General features: G+C 37.6%; 1 protein-coding gene across 2 annotated transcripts in view; it reads right to left on the bottom strand.

Annotated features, from left to right (window-relative positions):
* Positions 1-6,220: 6,220 nt before the first annotated feature.
* The window catches only part of LOC126184918 (kinesin-like protein KIF3B), a 157,791-nt gene continuing 145,022 nt past the window's right edge, over positions 6,221-18,989 (bottom strand). For both annotated transcript variants that reach the window (XM_049927584.1, XM_049927585.1), the window contains 2 exons: positions 9,073-9,287; positions 6,221-6,692 (listed from right to left, as the gene is read on the bottom strand). In XM_049927584.1, the coding sequence (XP_049783541.1) occupies positions 6,599-6,692; positions 9,073-9,287 (309 nt within the window). In that variant the 3' untranslated portion in view covers positions 6,221-6,598. The remainder of the gene's footprint in view (positions 6,693-9,072; positions 9,288-18,989) is intronic.

Below are 18,989 nucleotides of genomic sequence, written 5' to 3'. Positions count from 1 at the left end.
ATGGTCCCCTCAGGTGTTCCATCACTCTAGCCTCTGCATAATGAATGACTGGCATTAACCCAAGTATCATCTAGCCAATCTATATTTTCGAATCTCACACCAATGAGTCTGCTTACAAATCTGTACTGCCATGCAACTACATCTGTCCTTTCCATCAATATTTTGCATCCGTTAAACATTGAATAGCTGAAAGCCTCTGTCTGTCAGCACTGTATATAACCAAAATTTGCTGCCTTTAAAAAGATTGTCTTTCTGAAGCGACAAGTAATTTGGGTACAGTGAGATTTTGCCTTCTCTTATAACAGCTATGTATATGACAACGAATAACATCTTTCTGGAAATTGTCCAAAGCTGTCACTTGCTTCTTCCTCGGCCGCTTCTTTCATGGTGTGTGCAGGCTTGTTGTGCCACTCTCACCACAGTCTATACTGTACTACTGTTCCTTCTCTATTGTTACAACAGTGTTCTTGCTTATTTTCAATACTGCTGCAGTCCTCTTAACAACATGAGCAACAGGAAATAAGGGCCCACCTTTTTCCTTTTCTTTTTCAAACTAGTCCCTCATCAAACACATTAATTTGTGTGCCTGGCTGTGTAGCACTCTTTTCTTCCTCTGTTTCAATTCACATGTTGGGCTGGCACTACTCATTGCACTGGACATTGTTTAAAAGGAAACAAGCAAATGAACACTAACAACAACAAAAACGAAATAAACTATGAACTGAACTATTAACAGAAATTATGAAATGAAAGCACTGGTTGCACATGAGACACTTACTGGTACGTTTCTGAGGAGCGTGCATCATGTTTGCAGAGTGGCAATGTGGCTGCTGGTACCTGCTCGAGTGCAGTCCATTGTTGGCTGGCTACTTGTGGTGGCTAGGCAATGGAACGATGCTACTGAGCTTTCAGTACCAAAGAGTCTTCTCTCAGACTATACATGAATGTTTCTTATCGAGTTAGGGGAAACAAGGGCACTATATTAATTGTAAAATTGCAACTGGGTTTCACAATAAGTGTCATATTTATTATATAACGTGTGTGTGTGTGTGTGTGTGTGTGTGTGTGTGTGTGTGTGTGTGTGTTGTATTTTCAGGGGTTACAGTCTTTTTAAATTCTCATATCCTTATGTTACATTCTAATATCAATTCTTAATTCTTATATTTTATTCTTATGTACATTCTTCAGGAATCTTTGGTGCATACCCTTGGATGATACTGATTGAGGAAACATTTGTAACAGAAAAATTCTGAACACCATGAATATTACATGAAGGCAGGTTTTCCACAATGACATTTCTTTATATGAATCTCACTCGGAAAAGACACATCGCTAACATTGCTGAAGATCTCATGTGTTGGCAATAATTTTGTGCTAAACTATCCACAACAGATCACTTTTCCAATAATTGGTGCTTGCAGTTGATTATGAAGCAAGAACCTCTACAGGAATTTCACCGAAAACAATTTCAAGTAGTTTTTCCACTAATTTATTGTTTTTTCTTTTCTTCCTTTTTGTAAATTCAGTTACAAGGCATACAATTAGTAGACACATAAGGACAATATTATTTCAATAAACACTGGAAAATATTTGTATAGTGACCTTCTATGGAAATGGGTACGTAAATGAAAAACAAAAATAAGAATAATAATTGGGTTTCGAACACAGGGTGCAAAAGTGTGAAGCTGCAATGCTAGTCACTGTGCAACCACTCACTAGAAGGCACATAAAGTATCTCAGAATGGTCGACTATCTAAAGATAAGCCACGACATGTGTTTGCCTTTTTTGACCCCTCCTCTACTGAGTAAGTTTCTGGGAAATTGGGTTTGGCACTTGCCGTGTTCTGCTCATCTGCAAAATACTTATTCCATTTCCTGATTTTGTAGCAGGATAAGTAAGTAGTGATTTATCTGGAATACTTTGGTCTGTCCATTACATGAGCTGAATCACATATAGAACTCTGACAGAACTGGAGGAAGCAGCATTTTATACATTCAATGCATCTCGGAGCGGCATATCTCAAGACTTTGGCTATGTAAAATGACTGAGCTACTTGACTTTATAATATACAGTATGTTAAATTTGTGGATTTTATCTAAAATATTGTGAAATACTTATTTAAAACTCTGGGTATTTCTAACATTATTTTGGATCTAAAGCAGATATCAAGCCTTAGCTTGATGTAGAATCTTAAAATTCTACACAAACATGAAAATGGCATGCCCCAGCGTGTTGTGCATGGGCATTGCATATGTACTAGATCCCATAAGCTTGTTGGCCCAAAACAGAGTTGCCACTCAATTTATGGTCAAGGACTATCACCTATTAGAGGGAGTGTGGTAATACAACTGTTCTCCAATTCATCTATGGCTATCCTAAATGATTCCTTCATGGTGTTACAATGACCAACCACACCCATATGTGGTTCAGTGACAATCAAATCAGAATCTTACAAGGCTCCACAAAATTGGAGTGGACAACTGGCATTGAGCTCTAAATTTTCCATTAATTTGTTGAGAATAGATGTTTTCAAAACTAACAACACACATATTGATCTGCTTAGGGGGAGGACATTATATACTGCGTATAACTACTGTAGTCTTTGATGGCTGCCTATGACTTGACACAATTTATATGTGGTGCCCTTTTGTAGGTATATTTACAGGAGCAGATAATGACCCTAGCATAAATGTGTCAAAGTGACATCTTTTTATGCAATATTCTTCATACACCAGAAATGACATTAAAAAGTTAGTGGTTGTGCACCAGGAAAGTCGGATAAGACCACTCTTATTCTCCACATACATACATGATCTGACCGATAGGTTGACCAGCAGCCTGTGACTGTCTGCTGATTATGCTGTAGTGTACGGCTAAGTGTCATCACTGAATAATGGTCGGAGGATATGGGCTGACTTACACAGAATTTATATTTGGTGTGAAAGCTGGCAGCTTGCTCTAAATGTAGAAAAATGTAAGTTAATGCAGATGAGTAGGAAAATCAATTCTGTTGATAAAATACCTAGGCGTAACGCTGCAAAGCAATATGAAATGGAACGAGCACATAAGGTCAGTAGCAGGGATGGCGAATGGTCAATTTTGGTTTATAGGGAGAATTCTACAGAAGTGTAGCTCATCTATACAACAAGTCCACATACATAACAATAGTGCAACTCTTTAGTGAATACTGCTTCAGTGGTTGGGATTGCCAACAGGTCAGTTTAAAGGAAGATATCTAAGCAGTTCGGACGTGCTCTGCTACAGTTGTTACCAGTAGGTTCAATCAACACGGAAATATTTCAGACATGATTCATGAACTCAAATGGAAATATCTGGAGGGAAGACGATGTTCTTTTCACAAAACACTATTGACAAAACTTTAGGAAACCTATATTTGCTGCTGACTGCAGAATAATTCTACTGCCAGCAACATATATTTTGTTTAAGGATAACAAAAACAAAATAAGAGAAATTAGGGCTTATACAGAGGCATATAGACAGTCTTTTCCATTGCCCCATTTGCAACTTTAACAGAAAACGAAATAATTCGTAGTAGTAGTAGTAGTAGTAGTAGTAGTAGTAGTAGTACTACAAGAGGCACACTGCCATGCACCATACGGTAGCTTCCTGAGTATGCATGTACCGTATTTACAAGAGAATAAGACGACCTTGTAAATATGACCCTCCCTGCTTTTTTTTTGTTAAGAGGCTTTGAGAAAAAATTATTTTTGACATATTCCAACGAATTAAAATAATAAACTATTTTACTGACAAAGTATGTGCCTAAAAAATTAACATTATATCTCTTCTAAATTTATGCCATTTATTGATTGTCTACATTTTGATAACTTAAGGAGAAATAAAATAAATGAAACAAAATGGTCTACATTAATTTGTAGACCAATTTCTTTTCTACCTTTTTTGCTTATGAACCACGTTGTCAGTGGTATCACTATTTTTAATCATCATCCTAATAGCACAGCTGTGAAATTTATATCGTCATTGTCACAAATATTTTTCTGTTTCTTCTGAACATGTTGCAATTTCTCAGGTTGTGTTTACCTTGGGACCTAATAAAACAGCTGTTTTTATCTGAAAACATACTGGATTTCACTTCTATAGTGATGTTAAAATGTTACATTGGCTTCCCAACATATGGTCTGCCCACTGCTCTCTCATTGACTGCTTAGAATCAGCAGCTGATGTGCTCTTTTGTTCCCATCATACGTCACAGTGAGTGTCACCAACATTACAGCACAAAACACGTGAGAAGGTCATGGGCTCCTATCTAGACTTTTGCCACCTCCTCCAGAAATCAATACTATTCTGGAGTATTTACCCATTTTAAAGTCAATTCAATTCCAACTACAAATGGATTCAGACACACTACAGTTTAAATGTGGTAGGTGTTCCAAAAAACCAAAGTATGGGCTATAGATTCCCTTAGTTGGCAATGTGATAAAACTTGCTGCTCACTCACAAACCCCCTCCCAGCACTCACCAAGTCCTCAGCCAAGTTTGTATCACTGCTCGCCTTCCAACCTTTCCGTAGTACCATGTTCGAACAACTGTATAACATGGACTGCAATATCTTCTAGGGTGGAAGTCATATGTAACAACAGGAACTAATACATGAATAAAATATTGCAATTATGATTCAGCCCAGTTCTCAAACTTTTGCTGTCCTGTTATCAACTGACAGCTGTTTCTATTAACTCCACGATGGATTTTGGAGCTGTAATTTATTCTCGCGACAACAATGATAGTCACTTTAATATTCTCATTTCATTCTGGATTTATTTTCCTTCTTGTTTCATCTGAATGTCACCATCATGTTGTAAAGCTGATTAAAAGCTGGTAACATTTCTATCCAGTATTCTACTATGTAAAAAGTGACCAAATTTCTCATTTGTGACCCACTTAGTAAATAATTTAATTGTATAGATAAAAAATCTCCTCACCAAATGGCGGCAGAACAAACACATAAAATATGGCTGTAATTGGCATGCTTTCGGAACCAGTGGCTCCTTCTGCCTCAACTAGGGGCCACTGGCTCTGAAAGCTTACCAATTACAACTGTCTTATGTGTGTGTTCTGCCGCCACTTGGTGAGCAGTTTTTTTTGCCTATTAAATTAAATAATTTTGTCAATAATTGATTGTTTTAGTTATTATATTAGCCCACTTAGTAAACAGTTTCAGTCTCTCACAATCAAAGAAATAATGATCTGTGTTCAGAATCAAGATATGTTTTTGGAGGACAACATTAATATTTGTTCACAGTATCCATACGTGTAAGAGAAGTGTTGTTGCAAACCTGTTCAAATACAATAAGAGTTTGTAAGATGAAAGAATTTAGTGCTATTTCCTCCTGGGTTTTACAAAATTGTCAAATTTTAAGCAGCGCAATAGACTGTTATGACAGCTAATTCATAGATACTCATATACCCTTTGCACTACTGCTACGACTCAGCTGTCATGTGATTGTTCGAGCAACACATCGATGCTGTATTGAGAGTTTCAGCATATTGAGAAGTCTCAAGCCTATTCGAGCACAAGCATTGTTTGCTAAACCCTACCCTTTGGAATCTCAATAACCACAGTTTCATCTGTGAAAGTAACACAACCCCTATATTCATCTTTAACCAACATAAAAATGTTAACCTTAGCAGCAATAGTTTAATCTGTGAATATAAGACCACCCCGTATTTTTCGAATGACGAATCTGAGAAAAAAACTCGTCTTATAATTGGGTAAATATGGTAGGTATGTACATGTAGCCTTCTTTAAATTCTGCTGTATGGTATAAACTTGGCGACTTCAATATCCTGTTCCCCTCCTTCTTTCAGTAGTAGTACTGCATCATAGAACAAACACAAGAATCTGTAAATGAACAAGATATTTTTGGTCCATATGACGTTTCTCTCCATGCAAGTGTACAGTGTCCAAAACACAAGTATTTTAAACATCTTAAAGGGTCTGGTATATAATGTAATACAATCAAGCTGATAAACACTTCTTTTATGTACTTTGATATGATGTGTGCATTGAAAGTTAATAGAAACACTGCCATTTTCTGCAGTTAACTGCTTATTTCATTGTATGTTTTGCATTGGTGACAGCAAAATTATTGTTCATTTTATATAAATATGTTCATAAAATTAAATGAGAATATTATAGCTGAACATAATTGAAAAATTGGGACTTCAATAAAAAAAACACAAAGTTAAGCATTCTATTTATCTTGAGTATTACAAAATTGAGATCAAATCAAACACAACAACATATAATAAGCCTATTTACAAATAAATACATTAATGCAAAAGCATTTGAATAATAAATTATGACACTTTCTTAGTGTTGACTAGACTGGTAAAAATTATGGCATAAATAATGCCACTGAAACTGTAGAAATCATTCAGCTGCAAAGTGTAACTTATGGTGCAATGTCTTACTTTTTAGTAGGTGTTTCTAACACTTCATATTTTAAGGCAAAGTGGCACTCAATGACAAATAAAATATTTGGAAAGCCTCAGAAGAACATAAAAAATTGTTCATATTTACAATTTTTTTCATAGTTGTGGGCACTTTGATGAAGTTTATTTGGGTACAAGCCCCCGGGCTTTTGGGAACACAGCACCAGAAACTGTAACATTCGTTGCTTGGTCCAATGCAGTCTTCAAGAATCTCCCTCTGCAAATAAAGAAAAAGAATCAACTCTAGAAACAAGTAAAATTTACTGTGGTTCTTGATTTGCAGCTGTGTACTTAATCTTTTCTTGGACCTGTACAGGATTTCATGATATGACCACAAAATTAATGGCCATAACTTAGCAGTGTAACACAGAACAAGTAGCCAATTAACATTCATTTTGCTAGTAAGTACTTCATGATATGAGGGAAGCATATAATGTGTAATGTGTGGTGTACTTCATTAAGCACAATGTAGTCCTGTGAAAGCAACAATTCTCACCTACACTGTGGTTTAAAATTAATCCATGAACAAAGCTAGCCATACGTGGAACTCTGTACTACAAAAAAACAATTGTCATTCACATATTGTTTGTATCAAAAGGACAAAATACTAATGCGTTTGCGGATATTCTTCCCAAATGTACTGCAACATGTGTGAAAGCTTTGGTTTGCCTAACAATTAGTAGTTCAATAATTTACGTAACAGTTTATAAAACTGCAAGCATAAATCATTTTGAGTAGATATGTTAGCACTTCTTGCTCCCTTTTCATGGAAGACAGCTCAAGCTTTCAATTCATATTCACAATCTTGAACTCTCACTAATAGGGGAATTTTATTCAAAATATTCATACTCTCTCTTCGTATCTCAGCAATTATAGAGTTTTTCACATCTCTAACTCAGCCTTGACTCTGGCAGGGTTTGTCTTTTCCACGCAAAACATAAACTAGAACTTTACAGTAAAAATGTCCTATATCAGAAAGTATGATGCAGATTTGCCACTTTGTACCTATTGGATGGATACATTAACTGAAAACTTGGTAAAAGAGAGAGAGAGAGAGAGAGAGAGAGAGAGAGAGAGAGAGAGAGAGAGAGAGAAGTATAAGATATTTCATACAGTTTAATGACACATGCAGGAGATGCAATTAGATTCAGAACTTAAGACAGCAAAGTCAATAGTATTAAGCCTGAAATGAAAAGGAAAGGACATACAAAGAATAAAGTAGCAAATCATTATATACTCAACTACGTCACTGTGAATCAATCTCCAAGGAAAGTGCTAATACCTGGAGAACTTAACACCACACTGGTGTGATAGCCTTCATGAGGAAAGAACATTGTTAACAATTATTGTGTTAGGACTAAAGGTTTTCTCAATGACCAGTAAATTAATTGCAGTGAACATCACTCTCTTTCAGTAGAAAATCCATTTACCTGCAAGGGAGCCACCCAGCCAGGATCAACACCCCACAACAGATTATGTGCTTGCATGGTTAGGAGTAAAGAGAAAGTAAACAAGCTAATGGATGGGAATGTGGAAAAGTCGAAGCTTGTGATCATCAGTACAAGTAAATACAAGAATATCATCATAGTTAGTATCAATGGACCAGATTCATTCAACACTTGGGTACCTTGACTCATTCATCTATTCAGCACTGGAGTTTGAGCTCAGGAAAAGAGTATAAACAGTGATCTGGCACATAAATTTAATTCCAGGCAAAACCAAGATTTTATAAAAACTCTTAAGTCAGCCCATGATACCACAGTAACTAAGCATTAAGAAAGACATCAAAGAGTGCAAAAGACTGCCACCAACAGAAAAACATACATTACAGTCTTGCTTTGCAGTTGTGTGGCCAGGACATTGATAGCAGGATCAGTATAACCCTGGCTGTGGAGATCAGAAAATTACAGGAAGAAGTACAGGAAAATTATAGGTGATAGAATACACGGTGAACTCAGGTAGGCATCCTCTGAAGAAGACCAGAAAAGGACAATAATTAAAATGGTCTGGGGCATGTGCAATGATGCCAAAAGACTATTTCAAAATTAATAAAAGAACTGAAGGAGGCAGAACAAAAGAGCACTAATTAACATTAATGTGCGCAGTTTGAAACTCAGAGAAAAGCACCATGGACAGGCAAACATTTCCTGTTTTTGATACCACTTGTCCTTCCCTGGCTCATAAAATAAATTCCAAGCAAAACCAAGATTTTAAGTAAACCATAAGTCAGTCCAGGATACCACAATAACTAAGCATTAAAGTTACAATGAGCTAAGGACGAATACAATTAGATTACTTAGCAAAACATTATAACTTGGAAACATTTATCTAATTTCGACAAAAAATTTACTATTATATACTGAGCAGTCTGAAACTGATCAAGCATATAATTAGACACACAAAGTTGAAACTGCATGATGTTCAAAGACTGTCACAGGAGCAAAACTCAAGAATTGAGCAAAAATTTGAAAACTTGTACACAACAGACAGACTGGCTACCATACAAAATGAAAGTGTGTTTAGTACACACAGACACTAAAAATTTTACATTTGCCTTGAATATTAATTTAAATAACAAAGAAATTTCAAATACTTACCTGACTTTAGCAGATCTAGTGTGTTTATCTTTGCGGGCAGTTTTGGTTTTTGTTGAATAATGGTAATTTATACTTGAAGCATCAAATTCAAGATCCCCTTCATCTCTCAGTGCTTCTTCAAGCAACGCTTGAATTTTTGGTGCAACTACTGGCCCTTGATAATCACTTGTAGTTCTAGTGTGTGATTCGATGTCCAAACTTAAAATATTTTCACCCTAGAAAGAACACAAGGAATGATCAAACAAGGCCATGGGAATAAATGTCAACTGTAAGGTCATAGCCAAAGGCAAGCAAAACACCCCAATACTCATGGTTCTGCGTCTTCTTCTTCTTCTTCTTCTTCTTCTTATTTCATTAGTGAACACACATATGAAAGAGGTTTGGATGGTGAAGGAAGGAAAGAAGATTAGGGGCCACCAATAAGGTCATTACAAATGAATTTGGTGATGATACCTGTTTTCAATATGCACTGTTTATAAAATTCTTTAGCAATGTTAAGGAAAATAAAATACATATGAAATTTGCGGATAAAGTTAGACTAGGTAAAGAGGTTTCAAAGATTCAAGAAACAGTCCTACACATTTGACGCCGTCCCTCACTGCCATTTAGTGAAAAAAATTATGAGCTTACTGAGTATCAGACCAGATTTGTGAGCGGATTAAAGACTCACTTGCAGACAGAACTTAACGTGTTGCTCTTAATGGAACAATATTGACAAATGTGAAGGTAATTTCTGGAGCACCCAAGGAAGTGTGATAGGATCCTTACTGTTTACAATGTATATAAATTTATTTATTTAGCTCCTGTATTTTCACATTCATGATATTGTACTTGTCAAAGTACAGAACATTATAAAATATTACACATTTACATCAGGTACAAAATCTTATCATTGGTATCAACACATCTTAATAACAAAAACATTATTCTGCTTACATACATACAGATAGAAGGAAAGCTTGCATAAACCACTTGGTTGATTTTACTAAAACTATCAAATACCAGTACTTTAGTTTACTAGGCATAGTAACATACAGCACAAAAGCTAGCTGCATAATTACATATATACATGGATGAAAGTAGTTTGGTTTTCTCTAAGTATAGTTGATAATTATGAATTTTTGTTTAGAGTTATGAAGTAGACCTACAGATATGAGCAAAATTCCAGGTATTGGTTAATGCTGTAGAAGCTGTTATTTATTAGTAGATTTTTTAGTTCTTTTTTGACTGTATTACTGTTTGGTATTTTTTTGATGCTATCTGGCAATGCACTGTACAGAATTTTTGGTTAGTAAACAGCACTGTCCTGATATATTGATTTTCTGTGCACATCCCTATGATAGTCATCCCTGTTCCTTGATTGATAATGGTGGACCTCAGTATTCAAAGCTGAAACTTGATGGTTTTTACTGAAGCATATGCTTTCAAATATAAATATAAATGGTAAGGTCATGATTTTTAATTCCTTAAAGAGACCTCTACATGGTGCTCTGTAAGCAACATCACTTACTAATCTTAAAGCTTTCTTTCGGAGTTTAAAAGACTGCTTTGCAAAAGAGGTATTTTCCCCAGAACACTATTCCATACTTTCGTAGACTATGCATGTATATGTAATAAGCACTTAACACTGTTTTGGTATTGCAGCAATCTTTAAGCACTCTTAATGTGTAACAGTACTTGCTTAATTTTTTGTTAAGCATTTCTACATGTTTTTCCCATCTTAGATGCTCATCCACCCATAAACATAAAATATTTATGTGATTCTTTTGGTAAATTTGCCTATTCGATAATGTGAATTTTACATTGGCCCTATTTTTGTTCCTTATATGGTTGAAGTTCATCCATACAGTTTTCTTGTCATTGACAACTAGACAGTTATCTTTAAACCATATTTCTTCTACTTCTGCTGTTTTGTCGACTTTTGCTGCACCTCATAATCATTTTTCCCTTTTATAATGAAGCTGGTATCATCAGCAAATAATATGGTATCAGCTGTGGAAAACTGTTGTGGTAGGTCATTAATAAAAAAATCAAGAATAACAATGGTCCCAATAATGAGCCCTGGGGCACCCCATAATTAATTTTTTTATGTTCAGAATGGCACAAATTTCCATTATGAGAAATTTGTACTCTTTTTCCTATCAGTTAGATATGACTTGAACCACTCGTAGGAAATACAGTTCCTTGCACTCAATAGCTTTGTAAAGCACTCGTCTGGTATAAGACGTTCCCGGGGGAGGGGGGAGGGGAGTCCACTGAGGGCCCAACCGCACAACCACCCTGGGTTTGGTGTGGGGCGGTGGTGGGGTGGGTGGACTGCTGTGGCCTTGGGTTGCGGACCACTCAGGGCTACGGCGGGATGAAGCCTCTTCGTTGTTTCTAGGTCTCCGGTTTAATATATATACATACATACATACATACCCACCCTCCGTCACACACTGTTAACAGGGAACGGGTATCAGTTATTTGTAACAGAAGTACCCTCCATCACACTCTGATAAGTAGTTTATAGAGTTTGATATAGATCTTTAGGTTGTGTATTTGTATAGTTGGCATGTACCACACAGCTCTCAAAATAATTCTTAAATGGCTGATTTTGTAATTTCTATGCTTGTGTGGTACATCCAAAGTGTTGCTCTAAACTTCTGACCAATAGTAGGTAACTGTCAGGAAAACAGCCATATCCATCAATGTTTCGGAAGGAAGTATGCAAATTAAGTACAACTTAAGAGAGCGTCCGGAGCAAGGTATGAAATGCAAATAATTGGATAAACAGTTGTAGCATGTGAATGGACTGAACTGATCCTGCTGAATGAGGGTGGTAAATAGACTACTGCAACATAAAATAAACGATACTGCTTGCTTGCATTACTAAGGAGCCATTTGTGTCCTACATTCATTCAAAGCAAACATCACTAACAGAACTGGTGCCACTAACCAGCCCCCAGCTCCATTTCTATATGTTCATCACGCTAGTGGTCACCCCCATCATCCAGTGGTTAAGACTGCTGGATAACAGCACTGAGGTGTGACAAATGTGGGCATGGGCACTAAGCTGTTCAGAGATCACACCTGTTTAATGGGGTATAAATTGAAACAGAATGGCTTAGATAATGATCAGTTCAACTAGTTTTTCTTCACTCGGTTTCACAGTTGTGCAAAACTTTAAAAAGTGCATCATCATTGCCTACAACTGTTAAAATAATTTAATGTTATAAAATATTCTGTTCAATTTTCTCTTATGAAACATCACATACAACAGATCTCGACACCATGATGCAAAGGTCGATCCTGTGCCACTTTCTGATACACACTGATAGTTGATATAGTACTGTTTGATACCATATTCCCAAAATACCATCACTGACTCCACACCAGAATCTGTTGTCATCACTAAACACAACCTTGCACCATTCATTCCTTCAGTTGCATTTTTCACTATATCATCAGAGGCAAGCTGTTTCATTACAAGGAATGACAATAAGCCTGGCAAGTGGCAGTATTGCTCACAAACCACAAAGGATTTTTGATGGTGACACTTTATGTACTAGTTCTCATTTCTTCTTTGGTCACTGGATAATCATCAAAGGCTGCTCATCAGATGCAACAGTCTTGGCACACATGTTTGCTGCTGCTGTCCAGAAGCAGGGAGAGGAACATATTAAATCAAATGGAATAGAAATTGTCTCTGCACACAAAACGGTAGTCATGATTAACTACCACGTGTATGCTGAAAGTAGTAACTGGATTCTTCAACTGGTCAGAAATAACAGAAAATTTCAAAGAATGCTTCGTATCATATCACCCCCACCCTTTTTAGCACCCTATTTATGCCAATGAACAAATTAAAAACTTTATTGAAGCAAGCATGATTGGTACCAAAAGGCAAGCAACAATAACAAGATCATGACAGAATTGCTGAATATGAGATGGGTAGAGCATTATTGTGACAGAGGTCATGTTGTGTATTAAATGAATTAGCTGGTAACATTAAACGCACACTGCCTTTCTACCAATGACTAAATTATATATGTGGACATGTTACCTGACAATAATTTTAGTAATATCAAGTGAAACCTGGACAGAATACCAACTTAGTGCCAGGATTACCCAAGTTAAAAATAGTGATACTATGGGTCAAGACATGTAGTGGAGCAATTACACAGGTTCATCCATAAGTATACAATGACTGGAAATCTTTGACTTACTTATAAGCTACTCGATAACAGGCGTTCCTAAGAAAAAAGATTTTTTACAAAGCACTTCTAAGGCACATACGGGATACTACTAAAGCTTGCAAATCAAAATCAGGTTTCATGTCAGGGGCCAATGTTTACAGGTGTCACACTTAAAGTTTTGAATGCCAATATCTCTGGAACCACAATATATATTGAAAAATGGCTTTCATGTACAGCTATGGCTATGAATGTACAGCTGGGGCTCACAAAATTAAATACTACGAGACATTCTAAACTGTGTGCAAATATTGGTTTCAAAACAAACTTATTTTCTTTTAGTCAACACCTCATATTATTCCATACACAGTCAATAACACGAGAAACCACAATAATAATGGCGTTGGATGCAACACAATAAGTCAGTGACATTCCAAGAAATTGGAACGCAAAGTTAATGGATGAAATGAATGAAGCGCACTGCTATTGCACTTCCAGTGATGCAAGCATGACCCGCACACTGCTCGTCATCGTGTATGTGTTGCACCATCTGCAACAGTTCAACTGTGTGGCAGTCATTAAAGATGTTCAGTGACATGTCCTTTACATGCCATGTAGTACAAATAGCATATATCCCTCTGTGCAACCCTTTGACAGCTATTAATTTGATTTACCCTGGCCAGTGGTTATCAGTATTTTGTTACTGTTATGACCATTGTGGTGCTGTTGAAAAGTTCAGTAAAGCACGTCCGAGTAAAGCGTGTATTTGTTTTCATTGTGGGAGACTGGACACCCGTATGTTTCCTATGCCATGTTCTAACATTGTACATAGCAATATGTAAGTACACCATGAGTCACATCATAGTAGTATGTCAATCACATTGCAATTACAAGCAACGTGCAGGTCACACTTGCATCACAAGAAATGCAATACCAAAGCATTTAGTTCATTTCTTGCGTCAACTTTGCCTTCCAATTTCTTGTGATATAATTGACGTATTGCAATGCAACCAATGCTATACGCAATATAAAACATACTAGCACTTTGCAGAAATAGACACAAAATTCCAGGAAACAATTTTCAGACTGACATCTGAGACTATCCTTCAACCCCTATGTATCACCCATGTAGAGACAATGAAGATAAAACCAACAACAGCACCTGTAGAGGTATTCTTCCCCACTGCAACAGCAAATGGAACAAGAAGTGACACAAAGATTCACCACCATCTGCCATACATTTTACAGCAATTCACAGACGATGAATATATTTAAATCGGTGTCTACACACTCCAAACAACTGTGAAGGAGCACTGAGTACTTACCACTGTACTACATTTTAGGCATTCATCCCCTTCCATTTTCATATTGAACATAGGAAGAATGATTGATTAAATGCTGTGTGTGCACTGTAATTAGTGTAATCTTGTCTGTGATCCCCATGGGAGAGTTAACCATCTACCTTCATGTATATACCCACTCAGGCTCTTTGGTTACCCCCGTGATACTCTCCTAAGGATCACACAAACCTGTGACCATTCATCCTGCTCTTCCTTGTATATGTTCAGTGCCCCATGTCAGTCCTACCTGGTACTGGTTCAACACACTTTAAAAATATTCTAAGATAGGTACTTTGTAGACTGACTGCATTTTCCCAGTAGCCTACCAATCAACCAAAGTCTGCCAGCTGCTTTACTTATAACTGGGCTTCTGTGAGCGTTTCATAACCCTAATAAGTTTACATCCAAGTATTTGTACAGAATGACCTGATTATAATTATGACACACTGATACTGTAGTAATAGAATACTACATTTTTTAAGTGCATAACTTTACACTTTTGAACATTTAAAACAAGCTGTCAGTCTTTGCACTACTTTGAAATCTTACCAAGATCTGTCTATATTTGTGCAGCTTTCTTTCACATAGTACTTCATTACAGATAATTGTATCATCTGCAAAAATTTTGATTACTATTAATATTGTCTGCCAAAGTGAGAAAATCATGAGACGCGTTTCACATGACAGACATTTTCATAATCCATGCTGGCACGTAGGTAAGCCTGTTTTGAGATCCTAATTATGTTTGATCTTACAATATGTTCTACAATTCAGCACCAAATGGATGTCAAAGACATCAGCCAATCTTTTGTGTATCACTTCTGCTATCCTTCTTTTAGATGGGCGTGACCTGTACTTTCTTCCAACTACTGGACATGGTTTTTTGGTTCTAATGATCTACACTTTATTATGGTTAAAAGAGGTAATTAAGACACCAATTCTGTATAAAATCTTATAGGGATTCATTTGGGACCTGTAGTTTTGTTCAATTTTGCGATTTCAGCTGTTTCTCAACAAACAAATATCTACATCTTTCATCTTTGTTATGCTGTGATAATTAAACAGTAGCTGAACTCATGGATTTGTAAAGGAAAATTTAAAATTGGAGTTCAGCAATTTTGTTTTTGCTTTGCTACATACAGTTTTGATTTAATGGCATCAATGAGTATCTGTACACTAACTTTGATGCCAGTAAACGCTATGCGTATGATCAGAACCTGCACCCCCACCTCACCCCAATACGCTTACTGAGGGCCAGGAAAGAACTTTCCGCGCACTATCAGAATTTCTTTGATTTTTGCTAGAGGTCTTTTCAAAAGATTCTGCTTGATGGTCATTAAAGCCTTCACACAGTGGCCTTTTAACTATCAAAATTTATCTCTGTATACCCCCATGGAACATAAAACAATAGAAAATCTGGGATGGAAAAACAAAACATGAAAAGGATAGATTGCTACTGACCACATGACAGAGACATCGTGTTGCCGACAAAGACATTGAAAGAAGATAGCTTGATATTATTTGGCCATCGGACAAAGTCCTTCATCAAATGTGTGTGTGTGTGTGTGTGTGTGTGTGTGTGTGTGTGTGTGTGTGTGTGTGTTTTTACATCTGATGAAAGACTTAGTGTGACAGATAAAACATGTCTTGCAAGTTTTTTTCAGTGTGCCTTTATGCCCTCCACACATCATCTATGTGGTGAGTAGCAATCTGTCCTTTTTGTATTGTTGTTGTACTCCTATGTTTTTCATTTACAGCAACATTTAAAGCTGAAACATATTTTAAGGTTTTTAAAAAGAAGACTATCCATGATTTTATAGAAATGTATATTGAAATTTCCTCATGTTTGGTCTATGTATATCTTCACAAATAAATTGCAGTTAAGCTTGTGTTTACAGATCAAACTGACTGCCCTGCCGTTGTTTTTAATACTATTGATAACTTTGTTCTTTACATTATTTGTTCCTCAGAAAAGGTTTGCTTCTTTATATGAAAGTATTTCTAAGTGTTGCACGCTCTCATATTTTTCTGTGAGCTGTGATGTTGTGTTAATTGGGATTAGTTTGTCTCACTCTATTTGTGAGTGGAACAGGAGGGTAGATGACAAGTAGTGATACAAGGTACCCTCCGACATGCCCCTACAGAGGCTTGTAGAGTACTGATGTAGATGTAGACTGCAGTTCAGCAGATGGGCTGCGGTGAGGGGTTGTGTCAGATTGGGTGGGTAGAGGGAGAAAGAGGCAAGAAACAGGAGGAGAGGTTGGGGATGTGTAGCTGGTAGCTCAGAGGGAGGCAGCATGTGTGCAGGATAGGAATGCATGGAACAGTAGCAGGTGCATGGGCTTGCATGCAACATATGAACACTGAGGCCCAAGAGTTGATGCGGCACATCAAGAAAATGCCATGGAAGTGTGGAATGGGAGGGGATGGTAGGACAGAGGAAGGGGAAACAATTGGGTAGAGGGTGTGGATCCTGTGGGTTAATGGAAACTGAGGCCAGCAGCATTAAAGAAGCAATGGATGTGTTGCAAGGCTCCCGTTCACATAATTCAGAAAAGCTGGTGCTTGAGGGAAAGCACCAGATGGCACCAGTTGTAAAGCACCCGATGCTGTGCTCAGCAGCATTTTGTGCAACTAGGTGGTCAACTTTGTTTTTGGTCACAGTTCAGCGGTGGTCACTCATTGAGATGGATAGCTGGTTGCTTTTCATGCCCACATAAGATTCTGTGCAGAAATTAAAGCAGAGCTGGTATATGACATAGCTGCTTTCGCAGGTAGTCATGTCCTTGATGGGATTGGATAAAGCTTTCTTGGATGTTGACCTCCACTTTCCTGATGGCTCCATCCACACCTCTATCCATGTTTAGCCTACTAACCAATACCCAACTGTTTCTGCATTTTGGCAGCTTTCACCCCTTACACACACACACACACACACACACACACACACACACACACACACACAATAATCACTCCCATATAGCCTGGCCATCTGCAGTGAGGAGAATTCCCTTGTCCAGTATGCTGAAATACATAAACATGTGTCCAGGGCCATATCCTCACATTCTCCTGATACTCCAACTACACCAAAGAATCAGCTGCAATGGAGCACCCAGCACCTGTCTCATCACCCAACTCCACCCCATACTAGAGCACCTGAATCATGTACTTCACCAGGGCTTTTATTAGCTACCATGATGACCCGTAATGTGGGACTGTCTACCCACAACCCTTTCCACCCATCCTAAAGCGGTACTCTGCCACTCCCACTACCAACCCCTTGCCACAGAGGTTATATCCCCAATGAAAACCAATGTGCAATGCCTGCCCACTTCACCCACAATGCACTCCTACTCCAATCCTGTTGCAGGAGTCCCCAATCCTCCTCCTCCATCACCACCACCACCACCACCACCACCACCACCACCTGAAGGGCCACCTGTGAAAGCAGCCATGTCATAAATCAGCTCTGCTGCAATTTATGCACACCATTTTATGTGGGCATGACCACCAATCAGCTGTCTATCAGAATGAATGCCCACCACCGAACTGTGGACAAAATCTGAGATAACCACATAGTGACAACATGCAGCTGAGTTCAATGGCTGCTTTATAACTCCTGCCATCTAGATCCTTCTCTCTAGCACCAGCTTTCCTGAACTATGTAGATGGGCATTATCCTGCTTTGTGCACCACATGAACTCACCAGCTCTGGTGCCCGTTTGTCGCATGCCTGTCCCCTGCACCTGCTGCCCCTCCCTCCAGCACTCCTATCCTGCACATGCTAATGTAGGTGCCCAGGTGCGCTTAGGCGTATGTGCTTGGGTGTACTCTAGTTCATTAAAGGAGATCTTTCAAAAGGTAGCAAAGTTTTCAGTCTCTTCTGTGTGCCTGGTGATCACTTGGTGCTGCTGCTATTTGGTAAGTGTTTCCTTATTCTGCTGGAATTTTCCTCGCTAATTTTTGACTATGGCCATTATTGTAAGATATTATTTTAATGCTGTTTAGCTTTTCCATTTGGCCACCTGGTTCTAATGAGATTTTATGCACTCTGTTCAGAGTGCTCTGTAGTAAGCCATTTCATGCTTATGTGAGTGATATTAGATTTTACTCATTGTGTCTCCAATGAATGCAACACAAGAAATTACAACTTACACAATAAAGTTTAGTGAACACATTTATTAATTAAAATAAATATACAACTCAGGAAAAGTGGATACTACATTCATTGTTTTGCACAGGGCAGCTGCAGTGTTCAAATGCAGTCAACATAAAAAATAAGTCTTTAAATGCAGCAATTGGATGACAAAAATTGTCAAAACTCAGGTAGCAGTGTTCAAATGCAGTCAACATAAAAAAATAAGTCTTTAAATGCAGCAATTGGATGACAAAAATTGTCAAA

The sequence above is a fragment of the Schistocerca cancellata genome, chromosome 4, assembly GCF_023864275.1.
Source record: "Schistocerca cancellata isolate TAMUIC-IGC-003103 chromosome 4, iqSchCanc2.1, whole genome shotgun sequence".
Taxonomy (NCBI): Eukaryota; Metazoa; Arthropoda; class Insecta; order Orthoptera; family Acrididae; genus Schistocerca; species Schistocerca cancellata.
This window is presented reverse-complemented; position numbering and strand designations above follow the sequence as displayed.